Source organism: Branchiostoma lanceolatum, chromosome 5, assembly GCF_035083965.1.
Source record: "Branchiostoma lanceolatum isolate klBraLanc5 chromosome 5, klBraLanc5.hap2, whole genome shotgun sequence".
In the NCBI taxonomy this organism is placed as follows: Eukaryota; Metazoa; Chordata; class Leptocardii; order Amphioxiformes; family Branchiostomatidae; genus Branchiostoma; species Branchiostoma lanceolatum.
The window spans coordinates 10870517-10885388 of NC_089726.1; the positions used below are offsets into that span (position 1 = coordinate 10870517).

A 14872-nucleotide genomic window follows, 5' to 3' on the forward strand; every position below is an offset into this window, starting at 1 on the left:
GGACAAACACTGATTTTTTCAAGTCCCTTTCTTTATTCATGAAATTTGTCCCAAACATAATTTTTGTGTGTAAGGCAATTTGTTAACTTTTATGTTTCAATTATTTACAGGTCAGACATGTACACATATACATACATTGTACATCTCTGACAAGTAGTCATAATGGCAAATCCTAAACCAAAGACTCGGCCAAAGCTTCTAAGAGGGAAAAGGTACCAGTGAGCAACAATGTGGTTCACTGGATCAATTGTAGTACAAGGGAACTCCACCAAAGCAACTGTGCATTACAAGTTTAATATCATAAGTCTTCAAATGCAACTTCACACCACAATTCACTCTTTCATTCGTAACAACCAAATACAATTTACACACAATACTTTCCACGCTATAAAGATTTTCAGTCAATACAATAAATATATTACAATTCAAAATCATAACCCTAGGTCAATGGTCAGGTAGAAAAATATAAAGTTCTTTCTATACGATCTTGACTGGTACATAATACTACAGGATCAAATAACTTTAGAGGGTAGTAAAAAATGCACACTGTACTGACACATTTGCATGAGTCCTGCTATGTACAAGTTAGACCACTCTTGAGAAGAAAAATGCATTACATTTACAGAAATAGCTCACCCATTAAATGTGCATTTCATGTGCCTCTCAAATTATTACCACCGCTGAGTGATGATTCTAATTTTTTACAGAGAATTGAATAGTCTGGGAGAACTAAGAGTATGTTAACAATGATTTCTGGGGAAGATTAAGGACACAGCAATGCCTATAGTAATTGCTATATATCTCAGGAAGTTCTCAAGAGCATGCAAGTTATCAGACACACTCAACAGACACACTGAAATACAGCAAAATCTTTTTAAACAACACATGTCAAGTACTAGTAAGTGCTTTAAGCTTTCACATTTTTTTTACAAAATCTTTTTTCTCATCTTTCATAAAAAAATTATCTTAAAAATCACTGCAGAGATCTGGAAAACAGATTCTGCCATACCTGTACCTTTCTGACAACTGCTGTAAAAAAAATTGCATGGCAATTTCAATATCAGCTTGATAAGATCAATGTTTTGAAGACATCTATTCTTGTACTGTTATACAAAAATGATACTGTTGTAAGATTCAGGATGTACAAAATACATGCCTTAGCATCAGAGTTTGTTTGAATGGTCAATGCCTGACCAGCAACTCTTGAGATGAGTCAATAACGTATGCACCAATGTTGAAGGTTGCAGCTGCCAATGGGTCTCTCGAGAAGGGCTGGGTCTCCTATCATTATGTGGAGGACGCCTAGAAATGGATAAACAACAACAGAGATGTCAGGACCATGGACAGTGTAATGTGGATGGAGCCTAGATATCCAAGTAAACAGGTACTCAAACAACAGGGTAGATTTTTGCAAAATCTTAACAGTTGCTTGAGTGACTGTTAAGTTGGACAATGTTCCTTCTATGTTGATTCTTGTAGCAACAATTATCAACAGCGAATGCATCACAATTATCACTATCAACAGCAAATGCCTCACAAGTATTATCAACAGCAAATGCCTCCCAAATTATGAACAAGTCATGTGGATGTGCAATGACTAGATTACGCCCTTTCTTTGCATACACAAGAAATATAGCCCTCATCTCCCTTCCCCAGACATGCAGCCCTTCTGTTTAACAAGGGAGAGACAGAAAAGTTACTGACTGATGTAGATCTCTTCCGTTTCCAGCAGTCTGGGTGGATCTTCTTGTGTCGCTCTGCCAGCACCTTGGCTTCTTGTGCATAAACCTTCCTTTCTTCCACCTTCATCTTCTTCCACCTATCTCCCAGGATGACACTGATGGCCCTAGAACAAAAAGACAACACAAACTTCAAGACTCCCAGTGGAACCAAACTAAGACAAGGTGGACAGCAAATAACAAGACCCACATACACTATAAGAATTCTCTCGCCTGGATGCCAAAAGAACCAAATATCATGTACATGTATGTCAGAGTAGAGATTGCAATCTAGCAGAATCTGGTAGAGATCACAACCAGAGTATCTGTCGACAGGATCGTGATCTCTATTGTGCCGATTCTGCAAGATTACAATCTGCAAGATGACAGATATATTTATAATTTAACAGTAATGAGAAAACTATCTATAATTTCCTACTTACCTGTTATCCTTTCCAGGGTACAACTGTGTGTATTCCATGCGGAACTTCTTGGCAAACAGCATGAAGGCATTCATGGGCCTCTTGGCCTTGACGGGCTGGTCACTGTTCCCACTACTGTTGCGTTGTCGCTTGGTGGGAGAGGAGGGGGGAGACCTGACTGGACTGGTCTGTAGCTCTCGTCTTTGCTGTATTGGCCAAAAAATTGATGACAATGGTTTAGTTTGTATATCAAATCCTTCAAAACTCACTGTCATATATGACATGTGCTTTTTTGCTTATTACTTTTAGTGTGAAGGAATCTGTAAATGATAATAACATGATCAGCTACATGAACAATGAACACAACTAGAAAAGAAGTGGATTTAGTGAAACACAAATTATCATGTAGAAAGCAAAAAAACAATCAGTAAGGTTGCACCTCCTATGCTGACAAGGATAATGAAATACATAGAATTATAACATTTTGATAAATGTAAATGTGATTATGATTGACATGAGTCAACTAGATCACACTTACCTTAGCCAGAGTACTTAGGAAGTTGACAGCGGAAAACTCATCAAACACTGAGTCTGTGTCCTCTTCCTGATCAGGGGACGTACCACTGTGAGGAGGGGGGACGCACACATCCCCATACTCTATCTCCTGGCATGGGAGGCCGTAACGAGTGTACGTCAAACCTGGGTGGAAGGAGCACCAACCTGAAAGAGAAGAATACAAGGTGTTAATTGTAATCCTGCAAAGCAAACATCTCTATGGAGTAGTCAACACAGATAGATTCTGAATGTTGTATTGGGGGCTTTGAGTCAAATTCACAACATAAGATATAGATTTGAATGCAGCAATATTTAACGACTGTTGGTGCTAAAGGTTGAAAGGCTGACTGCTGCAAAAGACAGACCAGTCTAGAAGCAGCTTTCTCTCTTCATGTCTACCTTGTCCTCCCAACAACCTGGAGATCAAGGGACTAGGTGGGTATGTTGGCTGCCAAATGGGGAAGGAGCTTGATACAGAGCTCATGTTGTGTCAAAAATGCAAATACTTTTTTTAAAATCCATTCCCTTTTGCTGGTAGACCTAACCACAAGCAAGGTTGAAGTATTCTTATCAGCTCGCATATGGTCACTCATATACATGTTTTGTAACATGTAATCAAAGGCATGTACATATACTAGTTCTATGGACACGTGTTCCTACCTTTGTCCCGTACAAAGAATGGATGGTCCAGGGCACACTCTGCGCTGATCTCCCTGTCTGCCACCTCTGTTCTGAACACCATGTGCACCATGTTTTCTTTGGTCCTGTCCACTGCTGTGGTCTCTTCAAACTGTACAAGTTTCAGCCCACACAAGGATGTTGTGTCCTACACAAAAAAATGTTGAATCAGATTGTTTACTTTCAGTCCCTGGGAATAAAAGTATCATGTTAATACTACATAGTCATCGTCAATTGGGGCCTCTCCAACTTGATTGCACTAAGTTTATAATCATAAAAGCCAGAGTTAAGAAATGCTAACCTTCCCCAGCAACATGCTTAGCACCTCCTTGAGTTTCCTGTCCTCCTGTAAGGAGTCGTCAGACGGCACGTCCTCCGCCAGCCGCCACTCCCTGCGCCTGTCTTCACTCAGGCGGACTCTCGTACCTGGGTGAGGTACAAATGGTCATCAGTATCAAGCAAACTACATTGATGTATTCTCCAACAAGAAAAACTAAGCCAGCCTCAGTAAACATTCACCAACTCCACAGCAATTTTTTTCCATTTCTTATTTCTAGTCTGTACACTTGAAGAAACCGACATGGCAAAACCGGTCCTGGTAACAGGCTGAATAAAAGTTCTAGACCGGAACTAAGCGGCTCTAGATGTCATACTGAGGGAAGACTGTGGTGTGAAAAATGTTGGTTAGCTTGAGGAATGAATTCACTCTACTTTATAAAAGTCTACAGCTATCGTTAGGATTGTTACTGATGTAACAATTTTGGAACACAAAGCTCAAGTAGTAGTGGGCCAAATGTAGCAGGAAGTGTCTATCACCCTGCCCCAACTAACCTTCTCCCTGGCAGTAACAGCATTTATCACCACAAAACAGAGCTGTCTATTTTTTGGCTTTACTATTGACCCATTCATTACAGTTACAATGAGGTGATGCTACCATCAGTCCTGTTGTAGCTTAAGTACACGCTCTAACCTTTCATGAAGCAGTGCCAGGCTGTGGTTGGCCAGGACTTGGACAGCGCTGGTGGGTCAGCCAGTCTCTGGCTAGAAGAGAAGTGTGATGATGCAGACAGACCATTGCCCCCAGAAACAAGGCCACTCTGTGCAAGGGGAAAAGGAAATGTTACAAATGGACAGCAAATGAGGAATTGATCACTTGTGTTGTTATAAAGTCTTACCTTTCATGGAAAACAAGTTACTAGTAGACTGGAAGTTCATGAAGCAAAATCTGGATCCATAATAGATTAAACCTTACAGTAAAAATAGAGCTTGTATATGCTTACCTGTCTGTGTCTGCTTGGGTGTGTGAGTGGGGGGCTGGAGGAGGGGGGAGGGGGCCGAGCGTAGTTGTGCATACAGCGGTCTGGCCTGTCCGTCATCAGGACTGCATGTTGCTGGGGACTCCTGGGGAACAACAGAGCAGGAAAAACTCAGTAACATTCAAGAAAGGGTTGTAGACCTGAGATACACATGTCTGTCTGGTACTTGATGAATACACTTATTCTTTTCTTCTGTTAAATTGAGATTTCATAGAGGACACAAATGGTAACAGCTAAGCCTCAGGAGCAAAATCACGGAAGGAACATACAAACATAAAAAAGGTTGTCACATACTTCCTGTGAGAGTGAAGAGTTGTCTTTGGCATGAGAGGACTCTGAGGTGAGGTGGCAATGATGGCGAGCTCCGCCAGCCAGTTGATATTGGGAGCTACTTCCTGTGGTAACATAAATGTGTCACAGATATCTTTCGTAGGTGACAAGGTTTGAAGAAAACATTCTAGTACATTAATAATGTATTAGGTAGACTATCACAACTGATGAAAAAAAATCTGTTTGTTCCAGCAAAGTGCTGACCTGACGTTGGCTCTCCTGATCCCTCTGCACTGGCTGATGATGTAACACATCCGCAGGCAGCCTTGCAGCAAATGAAATGCCAGCTGATGTCACATTTGGAGCTGAAAATGGTGGAGGCTCATCTGTGTTCAACAAAGATGAAAACTAAGATGATGATAACTGATAATAACTTTGTATGTGGGGTATACATGAAAGGTCTTATCATATTCTAACCATCTATGTTGCGAACAAATCTATTTCTCCATCACCCAAAATTTTTCAAATATTCTATTCTCAGAATTGCTTTTATATCATGTAAATAAATGTGACAATATAACGTCTTCTTGTAGTATACATTTAACAGATACATTTTGAGAACAAACGATAAACTAACCATCAGGAGAAAACTCCAATTCCTCTTCCTGTGTTAGCTCAGGAGTGTCGCAAGCCTCCCGACACAGCAAGTCCAACTCTTCAGCTTCTCTGTTCTCACTCTCCATGTACATTGTTATGTATTTTCAGTTCGCAGATGCAATGATATGCAACAACAGGATTGAGATAGCCCTGGAAAACTGTGAATGTTTGGGACAACTTTGCTGTATCAGGGCACCTGTGGGATGAAAGACAAGAATTCCGTTTCTTTAACTTTCCACATAGCTGCTATTTTCCATCCTTAGCTGGGAACATTACATTATACAATGAACTTGCTTGGAAACAACTTAGATTGCATGAACAATTGCTTTTGGTTTCACGTACCATTGTCCTTTGAATTATAGTACTGTTGTGTAATGTACTTATTGATACACTACTACAATGTCAAGCAAAATAAAGTTTCAACAAATGTAGAATAGATATTTTATTTAGTAATTAGTGTCCAAATGAGAAAATCAGGTGAAACCATATTTAGCAACAAGACTACAACTAAAAATAGCTACATATGGTGACGTTTCTATCTTGATAATGACCTTGACCGGAACTATTTCATGATAAGAGCTCTACCGCATCAGCTGAATACACATCACATTGTGTAACTGTTAACTAAATTTGCACATACTACTAGACTGTAGTATATTTCTGCCTTTAATAGCTCCGGTACCTACGCATGTTACGAATTGACACACACTCACAGATGCATCTAGGAGATGAGTGACAATTGACAAGCAAGTAAGGGTGACTAGGATACACTTTTAAGCAACATTAGGGCGAAATGTTGTCCGCTAAAATGCAACTTTTCGATCAAGCGGAACGGACCAGGATCCTTTTAACACCATTCACACCTCGGCACTAGTACTAGTACCCCTCAGCACGTATCGAAGCACTGAAAACCTTGTATAGCGAACCAGAAACTCACGAAAACACGATCACCAACCAGTAAACGTGAATGATGGGAACTTTCATTCATTTCTAGCCGGTTGTCAGCGAGTTGTGACATGCCTCTGAGGGATTTCCATTCAAAAACCGTACCCGGGCAACTTGAGTTGAATGAAAAGTTTTGACAGGATTCCAATGAATAGGGTCCTATTGTCAAATTTTCGGACGTCGATAAAAACATTATCAAAGTTGTACCATGCATAGAATTTGCTGCATATGCTTGATAAATCAGTTATCTACGATTTGAGATTGTAAGAGAGTCGTGATAACTAGTTATTTAGTAGCAAACGGCAAAAGAAAAGTTTAAAGGGACAAGCTACTCACCTTCACTGACGCCATTTTCTTTGTTGTTAGCTCGAAACGCATGCGCGTCGGCAAGGTTATTTCGTCACGTGACCTTCGGGGCTGATCGCATTACATGGAAGAGACCAAATTGTAACAGGGGTGTGTTTTAACGAAATAAGATCAAATAATACCCAATTAATATTCTTTCTCCTCACAACGGGGTCTTTTTGACCCAAGAAATGAAAAAAGAATAATCAGAAAGATCTGGATTAAAGGCAAATTGCTTTATACAATTTATAAATGATATTAAATGGACCATCAGCCAGGTAAATGATTTTGTCAAGGAGGTCTAGAAATATGAAACAGACAGGAATTTGTCTTCAAATGTTTCTTGTTCAAGTGAGACCATTTCATACTCTCAATTTGCACATTGCAAAAGTTTAAGAATGTAGCTGCAAATGCTCATGTTTTGAAGCTCCTGCTCTTGAATGACAACCGTCTCCCCTATGTAGATATTTGGTACAGTCTAATTTAGTCATTACGGCGTGCAACAACCTGCCCGGCAGAGAATCATCATGGCGACGTGTGGTGGACCGTGTATGGACAATGTTCTCCTTATCACGGACTCCTACAAGGTATTTCTCCTCAAAGCTATGCCTTTCTAATGAGTTTATAGTCTAGAAAACAACAAGATAATTCAGTAAGAGGAGGACAGTGTAGAAAGGCCGCTGTGATGACTTAGCTTTACTGTGTTTTAGGCGTGGCTTGGTCTAGTTAGCCCGACAACTGTCATGGATTTGACAGCAAAAAGCGTTAATTGGAAGCAAGGATTTTGATCGTTTGGAAGAAAAATAGTTTTCTCATGATTTGGTTTTATCTTAAGAAAGTATGCGTTGCCACGGCGCTCAGTTACGTCGAGGATGCTGTGCACTGAGAAAGTATCAAAGGTCTGGAACAAAATTTTGCAGACACAAAGGCGAAGAAGTCCAACAACTAGACATGTTGGGAGGGGGGCAGTGAAACAGGAACCGAAACTGAGACAAAGATACTAATAATCAACACGTATGTTTTCGATACAAAGCAATTTTTTTTGGTACAAAGCAGAGAGACACATTTTCACCAGAACATTCTTACGAACATAAAATATATTCACTCTGTTGCAGATCTCTTAAATTTGGCACTAGGTCAGCATTTGCAACTTGTATCTAAGTTGGTGAATTGTACATTTATGTGTTGTATAACATGAGGTCTTTTGCAAGATTTTACATGTTCTCTTCTCATCCCCCCTGGCACTGCACAGAGAATCACCGCTCTCATAAGCTATCCTCTGAACATTGACGAATCATCACTCTTTGAATTTCACCAGTCATCATAAATGACAAGTGATGACCAGATATTTGTGATGATGAGTATGTTTAGAAACTGCTTGTCATCTATGACCAACTGATATTTGAAGAAGAAGAAAAAATCACTTCCAGATGATTGTCAAGCTATTTCCAATTTGGCCCCTCCCACCAAAGTTTGATCTCCTTGTCCATCAGGCCAGCCCTTGCAGCAGCGCCCTCTATCACCAAGTGCCAAAAAATGCATCAAACTAAACAGGAAATAAACATTGTATCAGCATGGCAGCACCCATGTCATGTTATACTACAGCTTCCAACTTTTGTGTGTTAGATAAAAGATTGTCCATCATAAGCCTGCTAATCTCTTTCTTGCTCCAACAAGTATGAATGAGCAATCTGGTTAAAACATTAATTAGTAAGAACATAACAGCATTTTTACACGGTATTATCAAGGAGGTTAACTTCTTTTTCCCTTGGTATTATGTAAGCTTTACGTCACTGAAAGTATCAAATGTGTCACTGCATGGAACAAAGTAACCTACCCTTCTTTTCTTATCCTCTGTAGGTGACCCATCACATGCAGTACCCACCAGACACAACCACGATATTCTCATACTTTGAGAGTCGAGGTGGAAAATTTAAGGAGACAGTGTTCTTTGGACTGCAGTACCTTATAAAGAGATGGCTGGTTGGCCAGGTATGTACAGAGCTAGCTGGGTTGAAAGTCTAACTTTCTGTGTCAAGAAACTTTTAAGCAGTGATATCAAACTACATGTAGTGTTAGTGTTATTGCCAACAATGTTTGAAATCAAACTCTCTGTTGATTTGTTTTGAGGATAACAAACTACCGCAGTGTACAACTCATATCAGTCTTGACGTTGTCCTTTTTTGCAAGATAGATCCTACTTTTCCACGTAACATACAATGCATTATATGTTCACATTACCTTGCATTGTTGTAGGTCGTCACAAGGGAAAAGATTGCAGAGGCCAAGGATATCTACAAGAAACACTTTGGACAGGATGTCTTCAATGAGGAGGGATGGATCTACGTCTTAGAGGTACGTGTAGCTGTCATCTTGCTTAGAATGTGTGCAATACTAGTGTGTGGTCATGACAGAAATCAGTTTATTTCTTTGTCTCAAAGTCAAAGAGCAGGAATTGACATTTTTCTGCTTTATGAATTATATGTTTACAGAAAATTACAGTTAATCACTAACTGCTGTGCAAATTATCGTGTAGATTTTTGTAGAGCATCTGCTATGGAGAGCCGTACATGAAAGTTAACCGGTATTTCCTATGTCCCCAGCACCATGGTGGAAAACTGCCGCTGCTCATCAAAGCTGTGCCAGAGGGAACCGTTGTCCCAGTCAAGAACGTCCTCTTCACTGTGGAGAACACAGACCCAAAGTGTTTCTGGCTTACCAACTGGTTTGAAGTAAGGAATCTTATCCATTGCTGTACCAAATTTTCACTTTCACTATAACAATGTTAGTCATTGCTGAAGTAGTACAACTTGTAAACAGTTCTGTTGAAGTTCTTGTCCCGAATCATGCTTTACACATGTCCAGATACATATGATGTAATTTTATGTAATTTGTATTCAGCTTGTCAATTAACAACTAACTTGCATTATCTAATTTAAACATATCTAAATGGGAACTATCTATACTGATATGTTGTAAAAGTAGAAGGTGTAGAAGTGGACAAAATGTGGTATAACCTTTAACTTTCATGTTTGATCCGGTTGTTACAGACACTGCTGGTCCAGGTCTGGTACCCGATGACCGTTGCCACAAACTCCAGGGAACAGAAGAAGATAATCGCCAGCTTCCTGCACGAGACAGCGGATAACATGGATGGACTGCCATTCAAGCTTCACGACTTCGGCTTCAGAGGAGTCTCAGCTGTTGAGGTTATTATCACTAGGACAAACAACTTTTTTAAAAAACTGAGCCGAATTGTATTGTTACTGCTGACTTTACGTCCAGCAACAATTTTGGTAGTTTTCGTTCTTCACAGTACAATACAATAACAGTACTACAGTACAATAACCATTCATAGAATATTATAGTTTGATGGGCATCTTGAACTACATGTGTACACTTACATGTTGATGTCCTTTGTCGCACATGATATGTTGCTATGTGTGTTGCCTGTAGCATGATATAGGATTATGTCTAACAATAGACATGCCATGACAAAATCTTATGAATAGATATGCCGTGGCAAAATATAATCTGCTTAAGCCCCTGTCCAATTTTTACCTTCTTTTCCGCTATTCTCATTTCTTCTTCATTATTATTGTACACCTGAAATATTAGGCAGCTGCTATTGGTGGGGCGGCTCACCTTGTAAACTTCACGGGGACAGACACAATCGCAAGTCTTGTCATGGCGCGGAAGTACTACGGAGCAGACATGGCCGGATTCTCCATCCCAGCTGCAGAGCACAGGTGAGCAGCTGACTTGGCTTTACCATGTACACAGGTTATACATACACATTAAAGTAGGCTAAATGTATGTATAACAGCCTCCAGTTTAATTTGGGAATTCCTGTGGATTTCTGCAGAACTCTAGTAACTGGAGCCAGAATTCTGCAGAATTATACCTTCCAACTTGGTGTTTTCTGCCTCCAGCTTGGTGTTTTCTTTCTGCACATCATGTCTCCCTCCCTGCATATAGATAAATTCTGGCTCCAGTCCCCAGAATTCTGGCTCCAGTTCCCGGAATTCTGCAGAATTGGGCTGATCCCCAGGGGGTCATCAATGGCTGCTACATACTTTTAACTTCATTTTTACCTACCTGGTGTGATATTAAGCCATTTGGGTTTAAGATTGCTGAAATGTGGGAAGTAGTCCCAGATTAAACTGGAATTCCCAAATTAAATTGGAGGCTGTTGTATGTACAGTCAAACCTGTACAAGTCACTACATGTTGTTGTACCTCTGCATAAGGACCACCTGGCTACTGTGACCACTTTTTGAATGCCCCTCAGATAATTGCTCCCATTGACATAAGCATTAAGAAGCCTGTGTACAGTGACCACCTGCCCACATAGACCAGATTTTATAGGTCCCCTGAGTGGTCTTCTTTGGCAGTTTGACTGTAATGTGGTGTTTTGATGTATTGTCCAAATATGCATGGTGATGCAGCAGTTGTAAAGTTTGGATTAATTTTTCAGCACAATCACAGCTTGGGGAAAGACTGGTGAACTGGAGGCTTTCAAGAACATGTTGTCAAGGTTTCCCAAAGGCCTGGTGGCATGTGTAAGTATGGAATATATTAGGTGGTACTCTCCTTTTAGCTACTCTTACGTCCGAGCTTGTCTTTTTCTCTGCCCATAGCTATCTTACTGCTGGAAATTTTCGGCTGAGGAAAGATCCAAGGAATTATGTTCTTTCCAATCATGGCATCTAGCAGATCACACAGGTACTGCAATAGGTCAGCCAAGGGATGTCAGCTTTACCTGAGCTATGCTCAGGCTGATTTGAGATTACAGACTTCAATGTCCTATTATTAAGGTATTATAATATATATTGCTGTCATTGCCTTACAACTTATCTTCCTTTATGTAGTAGCTTCCTTCTGTGTGTACATATTTTGCTGATGTGTTAAAGAAAACGCAAGCAATATTAGGGTCCTAAAAATCGGATTTTTAAAGTCAATTTATTTAGTCATTTCCATACGTTATTTGTTCAGACAACACAATTCATAGCAACGTCCATGATGCAAAACACGACGTTGTGATGTGAATCATGGCCAGAGTTTTTGTAGGCTCGTGAAACTAAGGGGATCATTGCAGTTATTACGCAAATGTGCTATACAATGTTGATAAATGTCACTGCCATAAAGATTTCAACATCTTTTTATTTCCATTTTTTGGCCCTTATATTGAAGTGAGGGAATTTACCAGACACATACCCACAGACACATACAAGTCAGGCAACCAATTGCTTTGGTTGCCTGACTTATTACGCCGCCCTCCCTTCCAGGTGAGTGACAGCTACGACATCTGGAACGCCTGTGAGAACCTTTGGGGGAAGGAGCTGAAGAACATGATTGTCAAGAGGGGCGAGAGTGATTCTACTCTAGTGGTCAGGCCAGACTCAGGAGAGCCTGCTGACGTGGTCGTTAAGGTAGGAACTTACAAATGTTTCACGTGCCCTCTGTGTGCTCTTGGGTTTTTCAAGTGTCTTTACTGGTGATACTGAAGGGACGGTTTTGCCAGTGTCCTACAGAATTTGGGTTAAATGCTACTGTATTTGATATTCCTCAGTAGTTGATAGGCGTTTTGCCTTTCCTTTGTCTAAAGAAGAGATGTACCAAAAATTAACACACACTGGTGTAATGAAAAATTATTTACAATACCTGATAGAATATTTGTTGTACCCTTACAGGTACTAACCATCCTCGGCAAGGCCTTTGGAACAGAGAAAAATTCCAAAGGGTTCAAGGTCCTTCCCCCATATCTACGTGTAATCCAGGGAGATGGCATCAGCTATGAGACACTAACTGGCATTCTAGGTAAGCAGACATTTTAGTTTCTTGTTATAGATTGTATGTTTTTCCTCGTTTGTAAAACATGGACAACCCCAATATACAACAATGTTCTTGTTGTATACTTTCAAGCTTTTTGGGGTTAGACCAGGGTCATGAAATCACAAAGTTGAAATGTTACATTTTTCCAAAACTTATCATAGAGAGGATGAAGAAACTGGAATGGAGTGCAGACAACATCGCCTTTGGCAGTGGAGGGGCTCTGCTTCAGAAACTGAACAGAGACACCCAGAAATGTGCTTTCAAGTGCAGCTTTGCAGTGGTGAATGGAGAAGGGGTAAGTAGTCTGGACCTAAGCACTTGTCACTTTAAACCCAGAGGGTGTACATGCAGAATTAAGAAAGTAACTTTGACACTATCCAACATAGGAGGTTTGATGATTAATCATTATCATGCTCTGTGAACTAATTCCAACAGTCCAGAAAAGTGGAGTCATTAGATCCATGTCCAAATGATAGAGGATATTGAATTAATTTCTTTGCTTTAAACTGAGGTACACTTTGTTTTGTAGATTTTTCAAGTAAATGTACATACTTGGTAGTTGAAATTGTGTAAAGCAACTAAAATGTTGCCAGAAGGAAGTGCATGTGAATACTAAGAGCAGCATTGTTAACAATTTCATCAGATGGCATCATGCACTTTTCCATTGGATACAAATCTAGTGTGGTGTCCTACAGCTAAATCCTGTCTTATCTATATTGTTTTCATTGGATGATTATGTGTCAATTCCAGGTGGATGTGTTCAAGCAGCCAATCACAGATCCCGGAAAGAAGTCCAAAAAAGGACGGTTGACTTTGGAGCTACAGAACGGGAAATATGTGACTGTACAGGAGGGACAGGGGGACCCTAAAAAGGTAAGAAGCATACATCTGCCCATGGGTCAAAGATACAATTGAGAGAGTTAAAATGGGTGCAGTTGTTACATTTCATTATGTTTGAATTTTGCCATACAGTATAATCTATGATTGTCACAGTGCAGAGATGGTAGTACGTTGTCATTGTACAGATTAGCGAGGAGGTGGCCAATATAACATATAGCTTTTAGTGATTTAACTAATTTTGTTACATTCTGTTCTGCAGGATTTGCTTGTACCTGTGTTCCAAGATGGACAGATTCTGAAGGATTACACTTGGGAGGAGGTCCGTGGGCGTGCTGAAATTCCCCTAGTACTGGAGCAGAAAAAGAAAAAGAATGCTACGAAATAGTAGCCGTCTGTTTCTGTATTGAACATGTACATGTACTTCTAATTAGTGAAATGTTAAGAAGAATTGATACAGTTCAACACTTTCCAACCATTACTGGTGGTTTCAATATCAATCATAAAGACATTTTGTATCTTCAGTTTTCCACTGTAGGAATGACTCTGTAAATAGCAAAGTGAAAAATGTTTGGCCTACATATCTAGAAAAGTGTGTATGGTAGGTGGGTACATGGTGATTTGGAGTGTACATATTCATGAATCATGCAGAGTATCATAATCATCGTACCTTGTAAAATGCCATTTTAAAAGTCTGACTTTTAAGAAATTAGGTGGGCCTTTTGGAAATTGCTGTGGTCATTGGTAGGGAATTATAGGTTTGACAGTGATTGTGATCAGTATCAACTTTCTAAAAAACTACACACTGTTTTAGTTCAGATGGCCTAGCCATGAATGATAGTACTTACATTTACTAAGGGTTGTTTACTCTTGTAAGAAGATGCAAGATATGCTTTGAATAGCCACAAAGCCAAACGATGAGTAATAGTGTAGCCAATTCATTTGTACTGCATAGAAACAAGATGATAGAAATGCATAAAATATTGCAGTGTAGAGAGATGTGTATAAAATGTGATTTGGGAACAGGAGGATGAAGGGAGGATTTTGCACAGACACTTCTCATGTTGCCACGTGGGGCAATAATGTCAATACTAGATCTTGACACTCATGCCATTTTTCAATAAAGGATGGTTCAAATGCCATGTATCATGTTTCAGTTGTGGTTGTTTATATGTTTAGAACATTGATCCAGAAGCACTGAAATGAACAGTCCACTAACCTTAACAGCGAAATGCTGGTAATATGTATAAGGTAGGACTTCTTGAGTGACTACAGTGAAGTAAATCATACAGACA

General features: G+C 39.9%; 2 protein-coding genes across 2 annotated transcripts; one reads left to right on the forward strand and one right to left on the reverse strand.

The window, feature by feature from the left end:
• Positions 1–10: 10 nt before the first annotated feature.
• On the reverse strand, positions 11–6971 carry LOC136435049 (HMG box-containing protein 1-like). Its single transcript, XM_066428230.1, has 12 exons — positions 6898–6971; positions 5597–5812; positions 5224–5345; positions 4984–5084; positions 4654–4774; positions 4344–4470; positions 3675–3799; positions 3356–3521; positions 2679–2860; positions 2162–2346; positions 1705–1846; positions 11–1302 (listed from the first exon to the last, which is right to left on the reverse strand). Exons 2-12 carry the CDS (start codon positions 5706–5708, stop codon positions 1288–1290), a joined length of 1398 nt encoding a protein of 465 aa, XP_066284327.1. The 5' UTR covers positions 5709–5812; positions 6898–6971; the 3' UTR covers positions 11–1287.
• A 393-nt stretch (positions 6972–7364) lies between these two features.
• On the forward strand, positions 7365–14714 carry LOC136435051 (nicotinamide phosphoribosyltransferase-like). Its single transcript, XM_066428231.1, has 12 exons — positions 7365–7493; positions 8767–8898; positions 9163–9261; positions 9510–9638; positions 9957–10115; positions 10525–10655; positions 11383–11467; positions 12194–12337; positions 12599–12725; positions 12902–13035; positions 13491–13613; positions 13840–14714. Exons 1-12 carry the CDS (start codon positions 7434–7436, stop codon positions 13963–13965), a joined length of 1449 nt encoding a protein of 482 aa, XP_066284328.1. The 5' UTR covers positions 7365–7433; the 3' UTR covers positions 13966–14714.
• Positions 14715–14872: the final 158 nt, after the last annotated feature.